This window comes from Callionymus lyra, chromosome 3 (genome assembly GCF_982586985.1).
Source record: "Callionymus lyra chromosome 3, fCalLyr1.hap1.1, whole genome shotgun sequence".
NCBI lineage: Eukaryota > Metazoa > Chordata > Actinopteri > Syngnathiformes > Callionymidae > Callionymus > Callionymus lyra.
The window spans coordinates 12,354,726-12,371,395 of NC_141820.1; the positions used below are offsets into that span (position 1 = coordinate 12,354,726).

Genomic DNA, 16,670 nt, shown 5'->3' on the forward strand with positions numbered 1-16,670 from the left:
GCCTCCTGCTGGCCGCCAACTGTCACTGCTTTTACACCTTTAATATTATTATTCGATTAAAAAGAGCAAAACTATCCACATTTGATTTCAAAAAGACATATATTTTATTGGCTGGTGATCTTTAGAATAGTTTAAGTTTTATTAAGACATGAGTGACAGCAGGAAACTTGAAAAGAAACACATTTAGTTGAATTCCCTGAGTTAGAAAAAACAATATAAACGTTAAATAATCAATTGTCACACAGTAAACTTCACATAAAAACACTGCTGGTCAATACAGAGTGAAGGCCTCCTTGTTGATGTTGTAAACATTTGACGACCGTGAAGAACACAACAATAACAGATTCAAGGCAAAACATTATTTTACATCTTTTCTCCTTAAGAGTCAAGTAAAAAAACTGTGATGGATGAATGTGTATAAAGTGCAATTATAGTGACAATTAAAGAGCAGATACACAGATTTAAAATGACTGTGAATTCTGGATAAGTTATTTGTTTTTGGGGACCTCTGCCAAGAAGCTTGTTTTTCCTGATTTTAATCTGCCTTCCAGCAAAATAACTGAAAGTTGTGATTAGATTTCAATTGAATTATGACTCTGGTGTTGCAGAATTTACAGACCACATGACTCTTGACGAAGACGTAACTGCTTTCCCTTGTTTTTAAAACCAAAATATGTCCAAACATCAGCTTCAAAAAGCTGCTGGAGTCGACTGTATCCTCTCGTCCTCAGTCATCGCCGGAATGATCCTGGGTGAATTTATTGTTCTTTTAGCTGTGGAGGAAGTAATGACTGTTGCCATATAGTGCCTGGAAGTTTAATTGAAACACAAAAATAAACAAACGCAATTCATATTTGCATGTTAATAGTAAATACAATATTACCATTAACATTTTATTGAAAAACAAACCATAGAATAACTATGATAAAATAAAATATGATATGAAAGAAAAAAACCCTAAACAAACTTAATCAATACAGCGCTGTTAAATATATAATAATATAATAAATTAATACATTATCGTGAAAAAAGAAATTTGCTATATATATACAGTATATAGCCCTATCAATATTTGCCAACACCCCTACTAAAGAAATATCTAATTATATAAATAAAAGAAATGTAGGACAATAATGTTGGTTGAGTAAAGGAGCTGCTTGGCAGAGGTCTGCACTGTGAATGTCAGATATAAAAGTAAAAAGCCTTAATTTTGATCTAAATTAGTGTTTATTTGTATCCATGTGCGCTGGACTACTGTCTCGTAAACAACAGGGAATTAAAAAGAAAGTAAACCATCCTTCATAAATGCACTTTGCCCTGATTTTAAGACATTTGCAGTCTTTTCTCGGTGCGACGCTCGAGCTCATGTGACCACGTCGAGTCGTCACGACTTAGCTTTCCGTCCGTAGGCTTGGACTTCGGAATATCTCCCTCATTCGCTCCAGGCAGATTTCTGTGGCGAACTCCGTCTCCTTGGAGAGCTGCGACAGACTGAGGAACCCGTGCGGCAGGCCGTCCACCACCTTCAGGCTCACCGGCTGACCCATGCTCTTCAGCTTCTTGGCAAACATCACCGAGTCGTCCAGTAACGCGTCCAGAGCCGAAGCCTGAGTGGAAACAGAGACAATCAGTGGAATCAGATCATTGATTTATGAACGGTGTTTAGGATGTGTTTCATGAAACAGCTGATGATACAGTATCATGATACAGTGTGTACATTTTGACAGACCACTCTAGAGATTTAAAAATGATGCCAGTTTCTATTAAATCATAGTCAAATAATGTAAAGCAGAGAGTGACATCTAGTGGTCTTTCAAAATGAAGACACTGTATCATGATACTGGACTTGTGAGATACCATTAACAAGAACTTTAATTCATGAATTATTCCAAACCCTTTGTGACCATTTTGTTCGGTGAGCTCCTAAGATTAGCAATTTTAACTGAAATTTGAATTCATTTCATAATTAAATGAAATAAGAGCCAATATCAAAATCAAGATTTAAGTCTGTCCTGCAGTGTTACTCGACACCCTGTAAAGCTTACTCTTCATGACTATTACAAAGACACTGTTAAAGTGATATCGCAGCTAATATCTTTTAAACCATTGCCAAGGAGCCAGGGTCTCAAGCAGGTACAGTTTTCACACAACGTGACCTGATTTATCTGCTCTTTTTGTAAGGTAAGGCTCAGCTTACCCATAAATGATAGAGAAACTGATCTCATAAAAGTTGTTCTTCACTAAAAAGCAAAGGAAATGTATAATTCAAAATGAATACGAAACTTTAACACATAGAGTTTGATATCCTAATTCCAATGATAAAATAATAAAAAAGATGTGTTTTAATTTATAACCAAAATGAAAATATCAAACTATGTGTTCTTACCACTATGTGAACAGGCGGAAGACCCTTCAGAAGGTTGTTGGGAGCCAGCAGTGGAGACACAAACGGGTTCTTGATAATGGGGGAAGCTGTCGGGTGAACGAACGCCCAGCTTTCGGATCGCATGGGTTTAAAGTCCTCCGGGTAATCCACGCAGTCTTCCTCGGCTTCAGACGCCAGGGCGGCCCTCGAGTTCCGAGAAGCTTCGAGCCATCTCTGAGCGGACGACAGAGGACGAGTTGCTCGTGTCGGGTCCAGGAAGGAGTGGATCCAGTTGGAGGCTCCCTGGGTGAGGTCGCCCAGCAGCACGGCCGTGTCTCGGCCCATAGAGCTGAGGGTGTTGGTGCCGAGGACCGGCTGGACTCGGCCAGAGTCTGTTCCTAGGAGACCAGAAGATAGAGTAGCATCATTAAATGGAAATGTATTTTACTGTTACTTGTTACTTGTACTGAGTAGATGCATATTATTGTCACAGGTACTGTAAACGATATTATTTATTTATCTTTCAAATTACACTTTTTGGTATCATAGTTCTTTTATGGTTTACATTTCAATAAAGTGTGTATAAAATAAAAATCATTTGACTTGTTATTTACAATTTATGTTCAAATATTCACAGCGTTTGTTCATTTTTGTCTTGCAATTAAACTTCTGGCCACTAGATGGCAGCAGTCATTACGTCTTTTACAGCTAAAGGAAGAATAAAATAGCTAAAGATCTTAAGTATGACTGAGGACAAGAGGCTACAATCGACTCAGCAACTTTTAAAGCCGAGGTTTGGACATATTTTGGTTTCAAAACAAATGAAAGCAGTTACGACTTCGTCAAGAGTCATGTGGTCTGTAAATTCTGCGACACCAGAGTCAAGTACTGGACAATAATACCCATATATACTTGTTACTACAGTATCACACTATATTATAATGTTGCCTTTGTTTAGTGACACATATCGTATCGCCAGATTCTTGCCAATACACAACCCTAGAAATAACTTAATGGAAAGTGAAAACAGTAATCCAGGGATAAGAAAAACACCCATATTAATACCAACGTTAAAATTGCACTTTCTCAGTTACCACAGTTATAATTTATAAATATATAATAGTAATAAGTTATCTGTGTGTGTGTCAGCCTGATCTAAGATTGTAATAGTTTCCCAAACCATTTGTCAAAATTCACATTTATAGCAATGATGTCCCAGTAAAGGTTTAAGGTGGGGGATCTTGTATAAGGTCAAATTTAATAAATATTAAATAAGTATGTATAAATTACAAACCCTACTCAGAACTCGATAACAATGGTTTCATTTCAGTTTACAGTTTTACTTTGAAGCGTTCCTGCTAAGACTGACTGATGAGGCTGAGAAAACAAGTCGGACGACAATTCAGAGTCTCACGTGGAAACACACTCACCGGCATAGGCGTTGATGCACTTCGTCAAAACACCCAAAGGCAACAGTGGGTCGATGAGCGTGAGCAGGCGGGAGGGCGAGGCGTCTGTGGTGAGCAAGGTCGCGGGATAGACGGCCACGATGCCGTCGGCCACCCGGATGCCGTTACAAAGGGCTTTCATGGACACGGTGATGCAGAGGTTTCCTCCGGCGCTGTCGCCCGCCAAACACACGCGCTCAGCCGTGGAACCTGTTGAGAGAGAGAGTAATACTATGTAGATACTAGTCTGAGTATTCCTTGGGTTGCCCCGTGAAGAGTTGGACGAAGTAGCTGAGGCGAGGAAAGTCTGGGGGTGTTTCCAAAATCGTGTACTTACACTTAATATTTTAAGTCTGTCACAATGAGCAGTGTGCGAAAATGTAGTGCGTAATGAGCACTCAATTGGACAGAAAATTGAGTGTGGATCGATGGACACTTTCCACCCTTAACAGCCGCCATCTTAGTGACGTAGATGAAGCTAAACAAAAGCTACGTCACTGACGACGTGTCTTCGGAGCAGATACCGACGTAAATGTCTTGAGAAAGCACTAATTTTACCACAAAACAACACAACAACAATAATAACACGATGAAACACAACTTAATAACTTGTTTCAATTGAAGAAAAGAGTCGTTGATAGAGTTCCAACAACTGGTTGCAATCAGTGTTAAAAAGTAGTAGAAGAAGCTATAGAGTAATTTCCAGTAAGTGTGTAGCAGCAGTGTTTGTTTTGAGACAGTACTATATGTCAAAAATGTAGTACTAGCCAAGTACGTGCACTATCTATGTTCATTTAAACCAGTGCACTCGGAGAAGTGCGTGATTTTTTCTCTGCTTAAGCTGCTGCCCCCGCGACCCAAAGAGATGCATATGATAGGTTGATGAGGCTTCATGAAAAAACTGATGAAGTATCATGATACAGTGTCTTCATTTTGAAAGAACACAAGATGGCACTCTTTTCTTTATAAACTCTGGCTTAGGTATATTAATTGAATTAAAACCTGGTATCATTTTCAAACTGAGAGTGACCTCTAGTGGCCTTTCAAAATGAAGACACTGTATCATGATACCTCATCAACTACAGAAATGTATGCACTACACCACAGGAACTCACCCAACATGTGACAGTTGCTCAGAGCCCAGCAGTAAGCGTAGAAACACTCCTCCAGAGCTCTGGGAAACGGAGCTTCAGGCGACAGGGAATAGTCCACGGAGAGAACAGGGACGTCCAGTTCCTTCGACCAGCTCCGGAGATAGTTCTGAACGATATAAAGTTTTTATTTGAATCACTGCTCAGGTAGACATTTTCGATAAAGTAAAAGTCAAGAGATCTGGACCTCGTGCGATTTGGACGTCTGAGCCACGAATCCTCCTCCGTGAAAGTGGATGAGCAGGCCGGGAGAGCGAGTCTGTGTTTGCACCCAGGGGAGTTGTGTGGATGATATTGGAGGAGGGTTGGTGCTAGAGAAGGCCAACAACTCCTCGCTGTCCTGGGAAAAGAATAAACAGAACATTTTACAATCAATATGTGTCTCCTTTTTCCAGGAGATAACATCGGAATAAATATAGAAATGGAGGACATTTTTTATTTTCTTTATATCTGTTAAGATTCCATCTTTTGTGCACATAAAATGTCTTAAATCCCTGAAAAATTAAAAAACAGCTCAATTATAATTCCATGTATATTTTTGATATATTCTTGGCCAATAGAGCCGATTCTGATATTTGTCCAAACAAACACAAACATTGTACAAGACAGTAAAATAAAGAAAAATAAGGTGCTATAATCACTTTTTACATGACTACATATCTAGTCCAGAAACCTTAAATATATGAAATTACAACTAAAGTGAAAAAAGAAAAAGGTTTATTCAGACACAATAAATTATTATTAATGGACTTATTTTCAGGCCATACTGGTTTCTTTAATTAAGCAATATGAGAACTTGTGAAAATAATTATTGTAACACAAGAACAGATAATTGAAAGGTACTAAATGTACTTTTAATGTCAATTTATACGATTTATAAGACTGATGTCCTGACCTCCATGTCAGGTGTAGCATCATAAACCATCTTTGACGTGTGGCCGAGATGGTTAGAAAACTACTACTTAATTATTAATTTCTTTAAATCCAGACATTGAAATGTTATGATATTGTGTGTGATAGTAGTTAACATCCTTTAAAAGAGATCATTGATTGTAACTCAGGAAAAGTATTGATTTATCACTGTTAAACTTGCATTTAAAATGACATTAAATGGGTGAAAAATCTTAAATTGAACTCAGTTTTCCCCACTGTTGGATGACTAAAGGAATATCTTGTGTTATCTTAAATATTAGGTGTTATATTCATAAACAAAAGACGTTGTGATAGATCAGAGTATTTCAGTGTTAGCTCCATGCTAATCTACTTAGCGTCGGGTCTTACCTGACCTTCCCGAACTCGCCACGAGATCAGTCGCACCTGGACCGGCCCGGGACCCCAGTGGGCGACAGGAGGAGACACACTCGTAGACACACTGGGGTCAGAGGCCAGAGGGAGGGTCAGGGTCACCGGAGGAATGGTCAGGGTCAGGTTGACCTCTACCGGGGTTGAGGCAATTCTGTTGAGCCCCTGAAAAAAACCAAAACACGAACGAGCCGCCAGAGTCAAAAACAAAACAAAACATTCAAGAGAAAACACGTGACCCGGCTTACTCTCATGAGCCCAGACTCCGTGAGGTTCCAGAAGGATTTGAAGAACTGCATGTCCAAGTTCTGCGTGATCCGTTCAAACTCTGTGCCGCGCAGCTCTGGATCGATGAGGTATTTACCCGACGTGAGCAGCGAGAGAGCCGCCAACCCTGGACCACAGATGACAGAAGATCGATCAGAAGGTGACGAACAAAATGGCGGAAGAAAAAACTGGAAAACTCCGGCTTGTGCGGAGACGACTCACCGATGCCGGACTGATGTTTACCGTACGTCTCTCCGTAGGTGATCATGCTGATCACCACCGTTTGGAGGATCGGACGCAGAGATGGAGAGAACTGACGGGAATCATAACAACAGTGAGACAAATACCTTCATGTGTGCATTAGGTAGTTAGGTAGGTAGTTAGAACTTTATTAGTCCCTCAGGAGGTCTCCTTTGGGAAATTGTTTTTTTCCAATTAGCCACAGCAATACAGCAATTATTCATAAAAAAATAAATAAAATAAGAACACTAACAAAGAGAAATAAAGAGAAAGAACAAGATGATACAATCTAAGTCTAAAGATTAAATATAAGTTTAAATATTTTAAATATTTGCTCCATTAGTATTTCAGTAACATCAGAATACAAAGGGTTGAATTTAACACTTCAATTTTGATCAAATAATTTATTTAAATTACTGAATAAAATATTTTCTAGATTGAAATTAAAATTATTGAAAAAAATAAATAAATCAAATCACTTAAATTTATTTTTTTCACATAGAGTTTAATATTCGAACTCTAATATTAATGAATGAAAATTAACTTTTCTAAGTTCCATAATTTCAAATTCGCAGCCTATTAAATTCAATATAAAAATATGGGTGTAATAGTGCCAGCATGATTGGCTGAAGTTCTTTAGAATCATAATATATAATAATTCAAATATTATTAAAATAACAAATCAAACTTTCGATAAAAAAAAAGAATGAATTCAACAAAAACAAATTCTACCTTTTATGAAATGCAAATAAACAACTAGTTAATTAAATTATTTAATGATAATTCAAAGATTCAACAATGTGAAATGTTAACTTCAACCACTCAATATTCCGATGCCACTCACTTACTTCCGTATCCACGTGTATGTGTCACTGACCTGAAACCCCAGGCATCGTCCGTAGAAGCATCCCTTGTGCATGGAGCTGTACTCCTGCACCAGCTTGCGACTCAGCTCCCCGTCCTGCAGGGCGTACAGCTGACCGCTCGGGTTGTCGTTGATCAGCCGCTGGGCGAGGTGCAGCAGCGCCCTCAGCTGGCAGAGGGCGCTGCTGTACGCCTCCATCTCGCAGGCGTTGTGGTCGGCGCGGAAGAAGGCCCCGGCGTAATTGGCCGCGATGTAGCGCCCCTTCTGGATGATGTGGAGAAGGCAGGTCAGCAGAACCTGGAATTTAAAGGATAAGGGTTTATTAGTGATGGGTTGACGAGGCTTCATGAAACAGTTGATGAGGTATCATGATACAGTGACTTCATTTTGAAAGACCACTAGATGTCACTCTCAGTTTGAAAATGATGCCAGGTTTCATTAAATTAGTAGATCAGAGCAGATTATGAAGCAGAGACTGACATCTAGTGGTGTTTCAAAATGAAGACACTGTATCAAGATACGAGACCCTAGTAGAAGTAAAAAAAACTGAAAGTTCCCCCTGAAATATTTTTTATATATATATTTTTTAATTTAAATACAATTTATATTTCTGGTTTTTTTTCTTTTGTATTTTTAAAATTATATTACATTTAAAAATAATCTTTGTGCAGTGTTTGTTGTGGTTTATTTTATACACAATGAAAGACTGGTAAACTAGTAATGTGTTGATGAAACAGTTGATGAGGTTTCATGATACAGTGTCTTCATTTTTAAAGACCACTAGATGTCACTCTCAGTTTGAAAATGATGCCAGGTTTTATTGAATGATTAGATCAGAGCCAAATATTATAAGGAAGAGAGTGACATCTAGTGGTCTTTAAAAACAGAGAAACTATATCATGATACCTCATCAACTGTATCATGAAGCCTCATCAAACCTTCACTACTAAATAAGTGAGTGAGCACCTTTTTTTTTAGATTTAATCAAACATGTCTTTTTATCAGTACTTTACTTTATAATCTTTGTTTTTTATCTGCTAATTCAATGAAGCCTGGCATCATTTTCAAACTGAGAGTGACATCTAGTGGTAATTCAAATTGAAGACACTCTATCATGATAACCTCATCAACTGTATCATGAAGCGTCATCAACACATAACCAGCATGATATGCATTTTCACTGATAAATACAGTGTAGTATTGTCAAATTATCAGGAGGATAGTAAAGATAGTTGAAGATGTAACAAATACAAATTGAGTTAGATGTTGTCTTTATTTTAAGAATGTTGTGTTACTGTTGTGTTACAGTAGGAATTTACTGTTACAGCACATGATTGGTGGTAACTTATACAAACGTTTGAGGTTGAGCTTGACTAAATTATGCTTTAATTACAAGTAAAAAAAAATTGAAATACTGAATGAAAATGTGAAACTGTGAATAAAAAGTCTTCCATACCTTGACCAGAGTGCGGTAACCATTCCCCGGTGTTTGCTCATCGAAGTCGTACTGGTGGAACACCAGGGAGAGGCCGGCGACTATCGGCTCCAGCGCTCTGCCGTGCCGCTGGATCTCCTTCAGACACGTCACCAGGCGCTTGGCGACGGCGCCCGACGGCAAGTCGGCGAAGGCGCTCAGGGAAGAGACGTTCTCCTCGCACACGGAGTCTAGTGTCGCGAACACGACCTCGTAATCCATGGTGGCGAGACACTCTTGCCGGCCGTCCTCAGAGTGCTCTAATCTCTGCGAACAGAGCAAGACAGTCATGAGAAACACCTCGCTATCTGCTGCTCCGTCTTATCTGTGGGGTCAAAGGGTCAAATCAGAAAAGTACAGGCGAATAGTTCCTAGAAATCAGATTCCTTTTTTTTTTTCCTTTCTCTAGGAAGGAAGAATATGATAAAGACAAATACACTCACTAAATGTTATTTCTGATTTTCTTTTTAGTGGCTCCTGGTCATATCTTTTAAACCATTAAAAAAAATGAAATCTAAATTATTTAAACCTCTTCTTAAAATTCTATTTCGTTTTTTTATATGACTATTGTAATATTTCAATGAAATTATGTCACAATAATTAACTTTTTAATTGAAATAATAAATCCTTATTCATGTTAAATTACAAAGTCATTAAAAACCTTTATTACATTACATTTTTTTGTTTTTATCGTCTTTAACATTTTCCGTCTCTTACCGTTCAAAACCCTACCATTAAACGTATGGATGATTAATTTCATGGACTTAAAACAGTCGCCATGACAACATACAAACATGCATTTAAGAATGTCAACACATTGTTGTGATCTCACCATCTTTTGTGTTGAAATGATGAGTGACTGTTAGACTAATCTCAGGGCGTGCACGTTTTGGAGCAGTTTTTATACACTGATAATCGTACTGATGAATTGGACTTTTTGGAATTGGAATTTCTAGGCCTGATTCTAATAGAAGTCAAAACAAGGTAGTACAAGTGAACCAGTATATTCTGATATTTTCTGCAAACCCCCTGCGGCAGTTGACAAATATTTTTTGGTGTCATTTGTGGAAGAGAGGATTCATTATGAGTTAATACGACACAAGCTTTTTTTTCTTCCCCCCTTAGTCAGTGCCTCAATGAATGGCACATTTGTTACAAGAACCTTGTGATAATGTGAAAACTGACACTGAATATCTTATCAAGATCAATAAGATTAGGCCTCTGTGACCGCCATTTAAAATCACATTCTTCATTTTTTTTTAAATAACACATTTTTGGTATAATTTCAAGAAGTTATTCAGACTAAATATTGATTACTCTAAAGAATATAACACAAGATCACAGTATTTTAATAAGGGTTTCAGGTGTGCATCAAAAGTAAGCTACTGCATAAACACTACCTAGTTTATACAAAAACCCTGTAATCTTTATTGATCTTTAAACCAAAGCAAAAATGGGGTCAAATTATCTGAATGGCTGAAGAAGTTCGAGTAACATGGGTCTTGTTCACGAGTGAGGATCAGATGTTAGGACTCTTGTCTGTTTTGGAGAAGAACTCTAAAGATAAAAGGCGGAAAGCTCTTAATTTACCGGTCAAATTTTTTGAAGAAAAATATTTTTTTACTTGAAATTAATGCAATTATATTTGGTTTAATTAATGAGAAATAGTTGCCACTGTATGTTGCAACTTGTTCCTAGTCATAGAGAACAAATGAGCTTTGGAATAATCTTTCTCTCTCTTTGCGCTTGATGGATCTACTGACTCCTTTAAGAAACATCTTAAGACGTTCTTATTTGTTCAGGCTTTTCCTTCATTTTCTGGAACTCCTGTTGTGTTATCAGTTTTATCTTGATCTTTAAAATATATACTTTATTGAATATTGTTTTGATTGTTTAAGCGCTTTGTGACCCTGGTCTGGAAAAGCACTATACAAATACAAGTTACTTACTTACTTACTTTTATAAAGATGAGAAGAATAATGTTTGACAATATGAACCTGTTACAATAATGACTGTTGACAAAAAAAAAAGAGATTTTAAGGTATTTGAATCTTTTGATTTTTACTCAAACATGAATATACGAGAATGGCAGTCAAATATGTAGTTGAAGTTTAACTGTTACCCTTGTTTTAAAAAAAATAAAGAAAATAAACTTTCCCAGAAACCGGCTGTGATTGGGTTTATATAAAAGCTAGTAATAAGCTCCTTAAATACAGACAAACAAACATTTAAACCAGGGCTGCTGCTTTAATTTATTTACCTTTTTTTGACCCTCTTGCAACATAAAAAACAGGGCGTCAACTATCACAGGGCAAGAAAACATGTTTTCCTTGTTTATTCAAAGTGTTTTTTTTATAGTTTTTCAAGCTTTTGGTCAAGAGAACAAACAAATATTTATAAATTAAATCGCTGGGAATATATTCTACCTTAGTCTAAAAATACTCGTTAACAAATCGAAAGTATTTGTTGTTTAATATTGATGTGTAATTCGATGACAACAAGTCCACTGGTATCACTTCCATCGAGGCTATCACGTCTCACGGTTTCTAAACAAACACACGCTTATTCACAGGTAACAACACTCTCACCGGTGCGAGTCAATAACCAGAAACTATTTCCAGTTATTGTCACTTATAAATGAAATGAAACTTTTAAAGTTTCAACATGTGTTTCTCATCCTGTTGCTGAGGCGGAAACAACGCGTCACTCGCTGCTTTTAACACGACAGTCGACGGCGAAACTAACCGAAACATATCGAGTCGATAATAAAAAGGCGTCGTTTTGCTTTTTGTTGTTGTTGTCTGGATATATTTCTAGTTAAATCTAAAGTCGTTTTTCTTACCGAGCGACATCCTCCTCGACGAGTTCCTGTCAGTTGTTGTGACGTTTCCCCGTAGAATGCTGGGTAACGTCATGTGAGCAGGTTAGCCAGTTAGCATGCAACAGGTACTGAGTTCTGGAGACACGTTTATTTATTTTTATTTTTGTATAGTTAAATAATAATACGCAACATTATCACACGAGGAGGGTAATTAAATACATTTTAAAAATTATTATTTATTTAGATTTTTTATTTTTATTTTATTCCTCGGAAGCAGAAGTAAACAAACACAAAAAAGGTAACATTTCATCTGTTTATTTATTTTATTGTAATATTGAAGGATTTTCTTTTGAGGATATTACCTAAAATACATAAATAAATGATAAAGGCTGATTGCATATTTGGTAAAAAATTCCTTCAGTCATATAGTACAGCCCAGGGGCCACATGTGTATTCATGCGGCCCTTGAGAGGTCAGAGTAGAACATAGACATATTTTCCGTTTATTATTGTATTAATATGTACTTATATTAAGTCATCAAAGTATTATTAATACATGTATTTGTCTTATAGATTCTATGAAGGATGAATGAAATGATTATAAATAAATAAACGTATAAATACATTTTTAAGAAACGTGTAAATAAAAAATAAAAACGTTTAACTTTACTTTTTGTCAAGCTATTTCTGCGTTTATTTTTTTATTTTTAACATTTAAACTTTGATGTATTTGTACATTTAACTATGTTTACTGTAAATATATATATATATATATTTTCTTTAGTTTCTTATTTTTTGTTTTTTCTTTTATGAAAATTCCTTGCTCATTGAAATTATTGACTTCATATTTAGAGGATTTATCAGTTTCTTTTACATGAAAGGTTTATAAAAGTGTTTTCACATAGACAGGTTTATTTTATGCTGATATTTCTTTCTTAACTATTCTTACTTGCTTTGTTTTTTCAATGTTTTTCTGTCATATTTTAGCTCTTCGCTTCACTCCTTTGGATTGACGGCCCCTCAGTACAGTCACAGTATATGATGTGGCCCCAGAGGACATTTAATTGCCCTTTCCTGATATAGTATGAGATATTATAATATTATTAATACAGTGTGATATTGTTATTATCATTATTATTATTATTATTATTATTATTATGTTTTTAAAGGATCTGAGAGTATTTCATAGTTTAGTTTAAGTTTCCTTTAAAAAATAAAATAATTTAAATTCATATGGAATGATAAGAGCTTTGTCTTTAGGACCTCTTTTCGTCACCTTTATCTACTGATACAATATTTTTAATAACATAAGTTAAATGGATAATTCACCCAAAATTCTAACTTCATTCATACTCTACTCACCCTCATGTCGACTAAGTGTTGGGATTATAATCTGTTCCTTTTTAGAGTTATGTATAAAATGTTTCTTCATTTTAATGTAGCGACTGTCTTCGTCCAAAAAGGAACGTAAAAACATCCAAATACCTCCATACTGCTCATCTCTTACGCTCAATTGTTCCAAAAAAAAACAACTTGAATAAGTCTGTATATTTTAGTTTTTAGTTTTTTTTGTAACTTAACTCGACCAACCAAGGAGTATCTCATATTTTACTTTAAATACTTACTATTAGCAAGTTGTACCATCAATGTACATGTAAACAGTAGTATATATATAAAAAAGTTCAATTATGTTCTTTGCAACCTGTTCAAGATTATTTTGGATATTTTGAGTGTATTTATTTTTACTGCAATATGTATCTAAAATATTTTGAGAGGTGCATAGTAAAAACAATGATAACATATTAAAAATCGGATTCAGTTCTATGATCTCGGGCTGAATTTGAGGGATTTCATAACAAAATCTGGAAGCTAATGAGAAAAAAACGTTAATATTTACTTATAAATTTATATTATTTGGTAAAAAAAAAACAGTCGCCACTCTCTTCTGTGCGCAGTAACTGCTTCTGTCCACTAGATAGACCCAGATTCATTTTTTTTAAGCTCTGTAGTAAAGAATCCAGGCGTCGCTTCAGTATCAACTCTTTGAACTTCAAATAGATACATTAAAATAAAGAAATGTGATGCCTTATAAATGAACAAAAACCTGTGAAGAAGGAAAACCTAGTGATGGTCATTCCAGACCCAAGAGACCAGAGTCCAGCACCGGTTGTTTACTTAACCTGTCGTTGACAAAAGACTATCAAGAAAACGCTCTTCAGATCGCAGAAGATGATTGGCTGGTTCAGTCCTTGTGTGCCAGAGCTAGAATTGGGGTCAAAATGGCAGTTTTTGGTAACTTTTGTTTCTGGCTCCGCCCACTTTTAGACTAGTGTCATGGCAAACCTCCAGTATATTTTTAGGGTACGTGTGTCCAACTCAAACCGGGCCAGCCAGGTCATTTAACGTGGCCCGCTGGTTTGTCTCAAAATTAAAGAATAAAAATGTTGTAGTTGATATCTAATAAAAACAACAACACATGTCTACAAATAGTTGACAACAATAAATCAAATGTGTAAATAATAGGTACAAGTAAATAACATTGTGAACAACAAAACAATTCAAATCAAACAATTTATTACACAGTGCAAACAAAATGACTTATTTATACTTAAAATACCAAACAAACAAAAATAAACAACATAAAAACACTTGTGCAAAATGCAGTGAAAAATAGATAAAACTCAAGACCTCAACAACTAATACAATTTAGTTTGTATCTGCTAATCATACTAATGTGGTATGTGTGTAAAGTTTATTTTTTTCCAGATAGTAAGTAAGTAGGTAACAGTTATTTGTAAAGCGCGTTTCTAGACCAGGGTCACAAAGCACTCGAACAATCAAAAGCATTACACAGTTAAAAATACCTACACATTTAAATACTGTTATTGGCCAAGAAAACATAGAGACAAACACAGAAGTCCCAGAAAATCAGGGGAAAGATCAAATAAGAATGTCTTAAGATGTTTCTTGAAGGAGTCAGTAGATCATCAAATACAGAGGAAGATCGTTCCAAAGCTTAGGAGCAACAGTCTGGAAGGATTTCTCTCCTCTGGTCCTGAAGCGTGTTCAGGAACCATCAGTAGATTCTGATCCACAGACCTCAGAGCCCGAGCTGGGGTGTAAGTCTGGTTTAGATAACTGATGGAAGGTCTGACCATGAATAGATCTGAAAGTAAGAACCAGAATTTTAAAGTTGATCCTAAAAGAAACTTGCAGCCAGTGAAGAGTTTTAATGATCGGGGAAATGTGAGTTCTTCTACTAGAGCGGGTCACTATTCTTGCTGCAGAGTTTTGTATTAACTGCAGGCGAGACAGATCCTCCTTTTTTAGGCAACAAAATAAACTGATACAATAGTCCAAACGAGAAAACACAAACACATGGATTATAAACTACAAATTGTGTTGTGACACCGATTTTTCTGAAGGGCTCCACACTCTTCAACATTGAACTTGTGCGATGAGATTGTGTGCTTAATTTTTTTTTAATTTCAAGAAGTACAGAACATCTTGGAAAATGTTGATCCAAGATAGAACATCGTAAATCTTTGCAAGTCTTTAGTGTAGTGGGCACGTTGCAATATTTTGCATTGAATGAGACAAAGTCTCGAACAAATAAATGGTTTATTTGTGTTTTTCTTCCTGGATGCTTCTGAAAATACTACCCGTGATCCGGAAATGAATGAAACTGCCATCACCGACCAAACTATATCAATAATTCACCACCTAAAATAGGTGATCCTATATTTTTGTCATGCAGATATCTGGAAAACAACAAATGTAAAGATTAAAAAAAAAAAAAAAGCGATAGTTAAAGAGGAAAGGAAGGACAAAGCAATCAAAACATCATAAAAGGAGAAACAGAATCAAATTATTTTATCGACGGTCTTAAACACAACAGCCAGATTCGGTAGCAAAGCACTATAACGTAATTGTGTATTTGATAGCCATGATAACATTTGGATTATTGCCACTCAAGGAATTGTTATTGACTCTTTTTTACCATCAAAAGGTTTTCGGAAGGAAAATAAATTCAATTTCCCTGTTAAAGATCTTTCACGTGTTGACGTGGCTTCTTTACTTTGAAGTATCAGCTGCTGATACTTCAATGATGCGTTGTTACGGTCAAACTACCTGCTGTATAAAATCAACTGTCTGAAATCTCTTTAAAGCATGTTAATGTGTCCGAATCCTTGAAAACGTCCTCCTTTTATGTTTTGTTTATCGCCTAAATCTGACACCTTGTCCTGACCTAGATGCAGCAGGTTACCTTTGAAGGTATGTTGTCATCACACATTTGTTATACTCGGTTATGGGTACAAATGTTTTTTTTCCAAAACAATATTGTAAAATCGTTCCTCTGGCACGTGTACTTTTAATACATCTCAAGAACAAAACAATTGTAAAACTAAACTGCTCCCATAACCCAGTTTCTAGTAGACACCGGGGTACTAGACTAGAGTGAGACGGGCTAGTTTCTTTTTTATGTGTTGTCTCTGGGTCAAGGTGGACGACCTCGAAATCAATGGATTTACCTCTGTTGATTTGTAAGTGAGTAAGTAAGAAAAGTACGTAAGTAATGGTTACTTGTAAAACGCCTTTCTAGACAACAATCAAAAACAATACACAGTTAAAATATATATTTTATCAAGACACATAAGACAAACACAGGAGTCCCAGAAAATCCGGAAAAAGCACAAATAAATTGTCTTCAGATGTTTCTTGAAGGCGTGTTCAGGAA

General features: G+C 36.1%; 1 protein-coding gene across 2 annotated transcripts; it reads right to left on the reverse strand.

Moving 5' to 3' along the window:
* Positions 1-80: 80 nt before the first annotated feature.
* On the reverse strand, positions 81-11,998 carry lipea (lipase, hormone-sensitive a). 2 transcript variants are annotated; one of them, XM_087786473.1, is made up of 11 exons: positions 11,955-11,998; positions 9,095-9,379; positions 7,651-7,935; positions 6,756-6,846; positions 6,515-6,660; positions 6,246-6,431; positions 5,152-5,304; positions 4,929-5,073; positions 3,796-4,023; positions 2,387-2,763; positions 81-1,607 (listed from the first exon to the last, which is right to left on the reverse strand). In XM_087786473.1, the coding sequence occupies exons 2-11, from the start codon at positions 9,332-9,334 to the stop codon at positions 1,392-1,394; spliced, it is 2,067 nt and encodes a 688-aa protein (XP_087642599.1). In that variant the 5' UTR covers positions 9,335-9,379; positions 11,955-11,998; the 3' UTR covers positions 81-1,391. The 2 variants fall into 2 exon arrangements, with proteins under 2 accessions (XP_087642599.1, XP_087642597.1); XM_087786471.1 differs by lacking the exon at positions 11,955-11,998 and having other exon boundaries at positions 9,095-9,403.
* Positions 11,999-16,670: the final 4,672 nt, after the last annotated feature.

Bases quoted from the DNA above. Each gene is read 5' to 3' on its own strand.
- lipea (XM_087786471.1), bottom strand. From the start codon at position 9,403: ATGACTGTCTTGCTCTGTTCGCAGAGATTAGAGCACTCTGAGGACGGC. The intron at 6,432-6,514 runs GTAAGCCGGGTC...GGTTTTTTTCAG, and splicing joins CGGAGTCTGGGCTCATGAGA to GGGCTCAACAGAATTGCCTC. The intron at 5,305-6,245 runs GTAAGACCCGAC...TTCTTTTCCCAG, and splicing joins GGCGAGTTCGGGAAGGTCAG to GACAGCGAGGAGTTGTTGGC.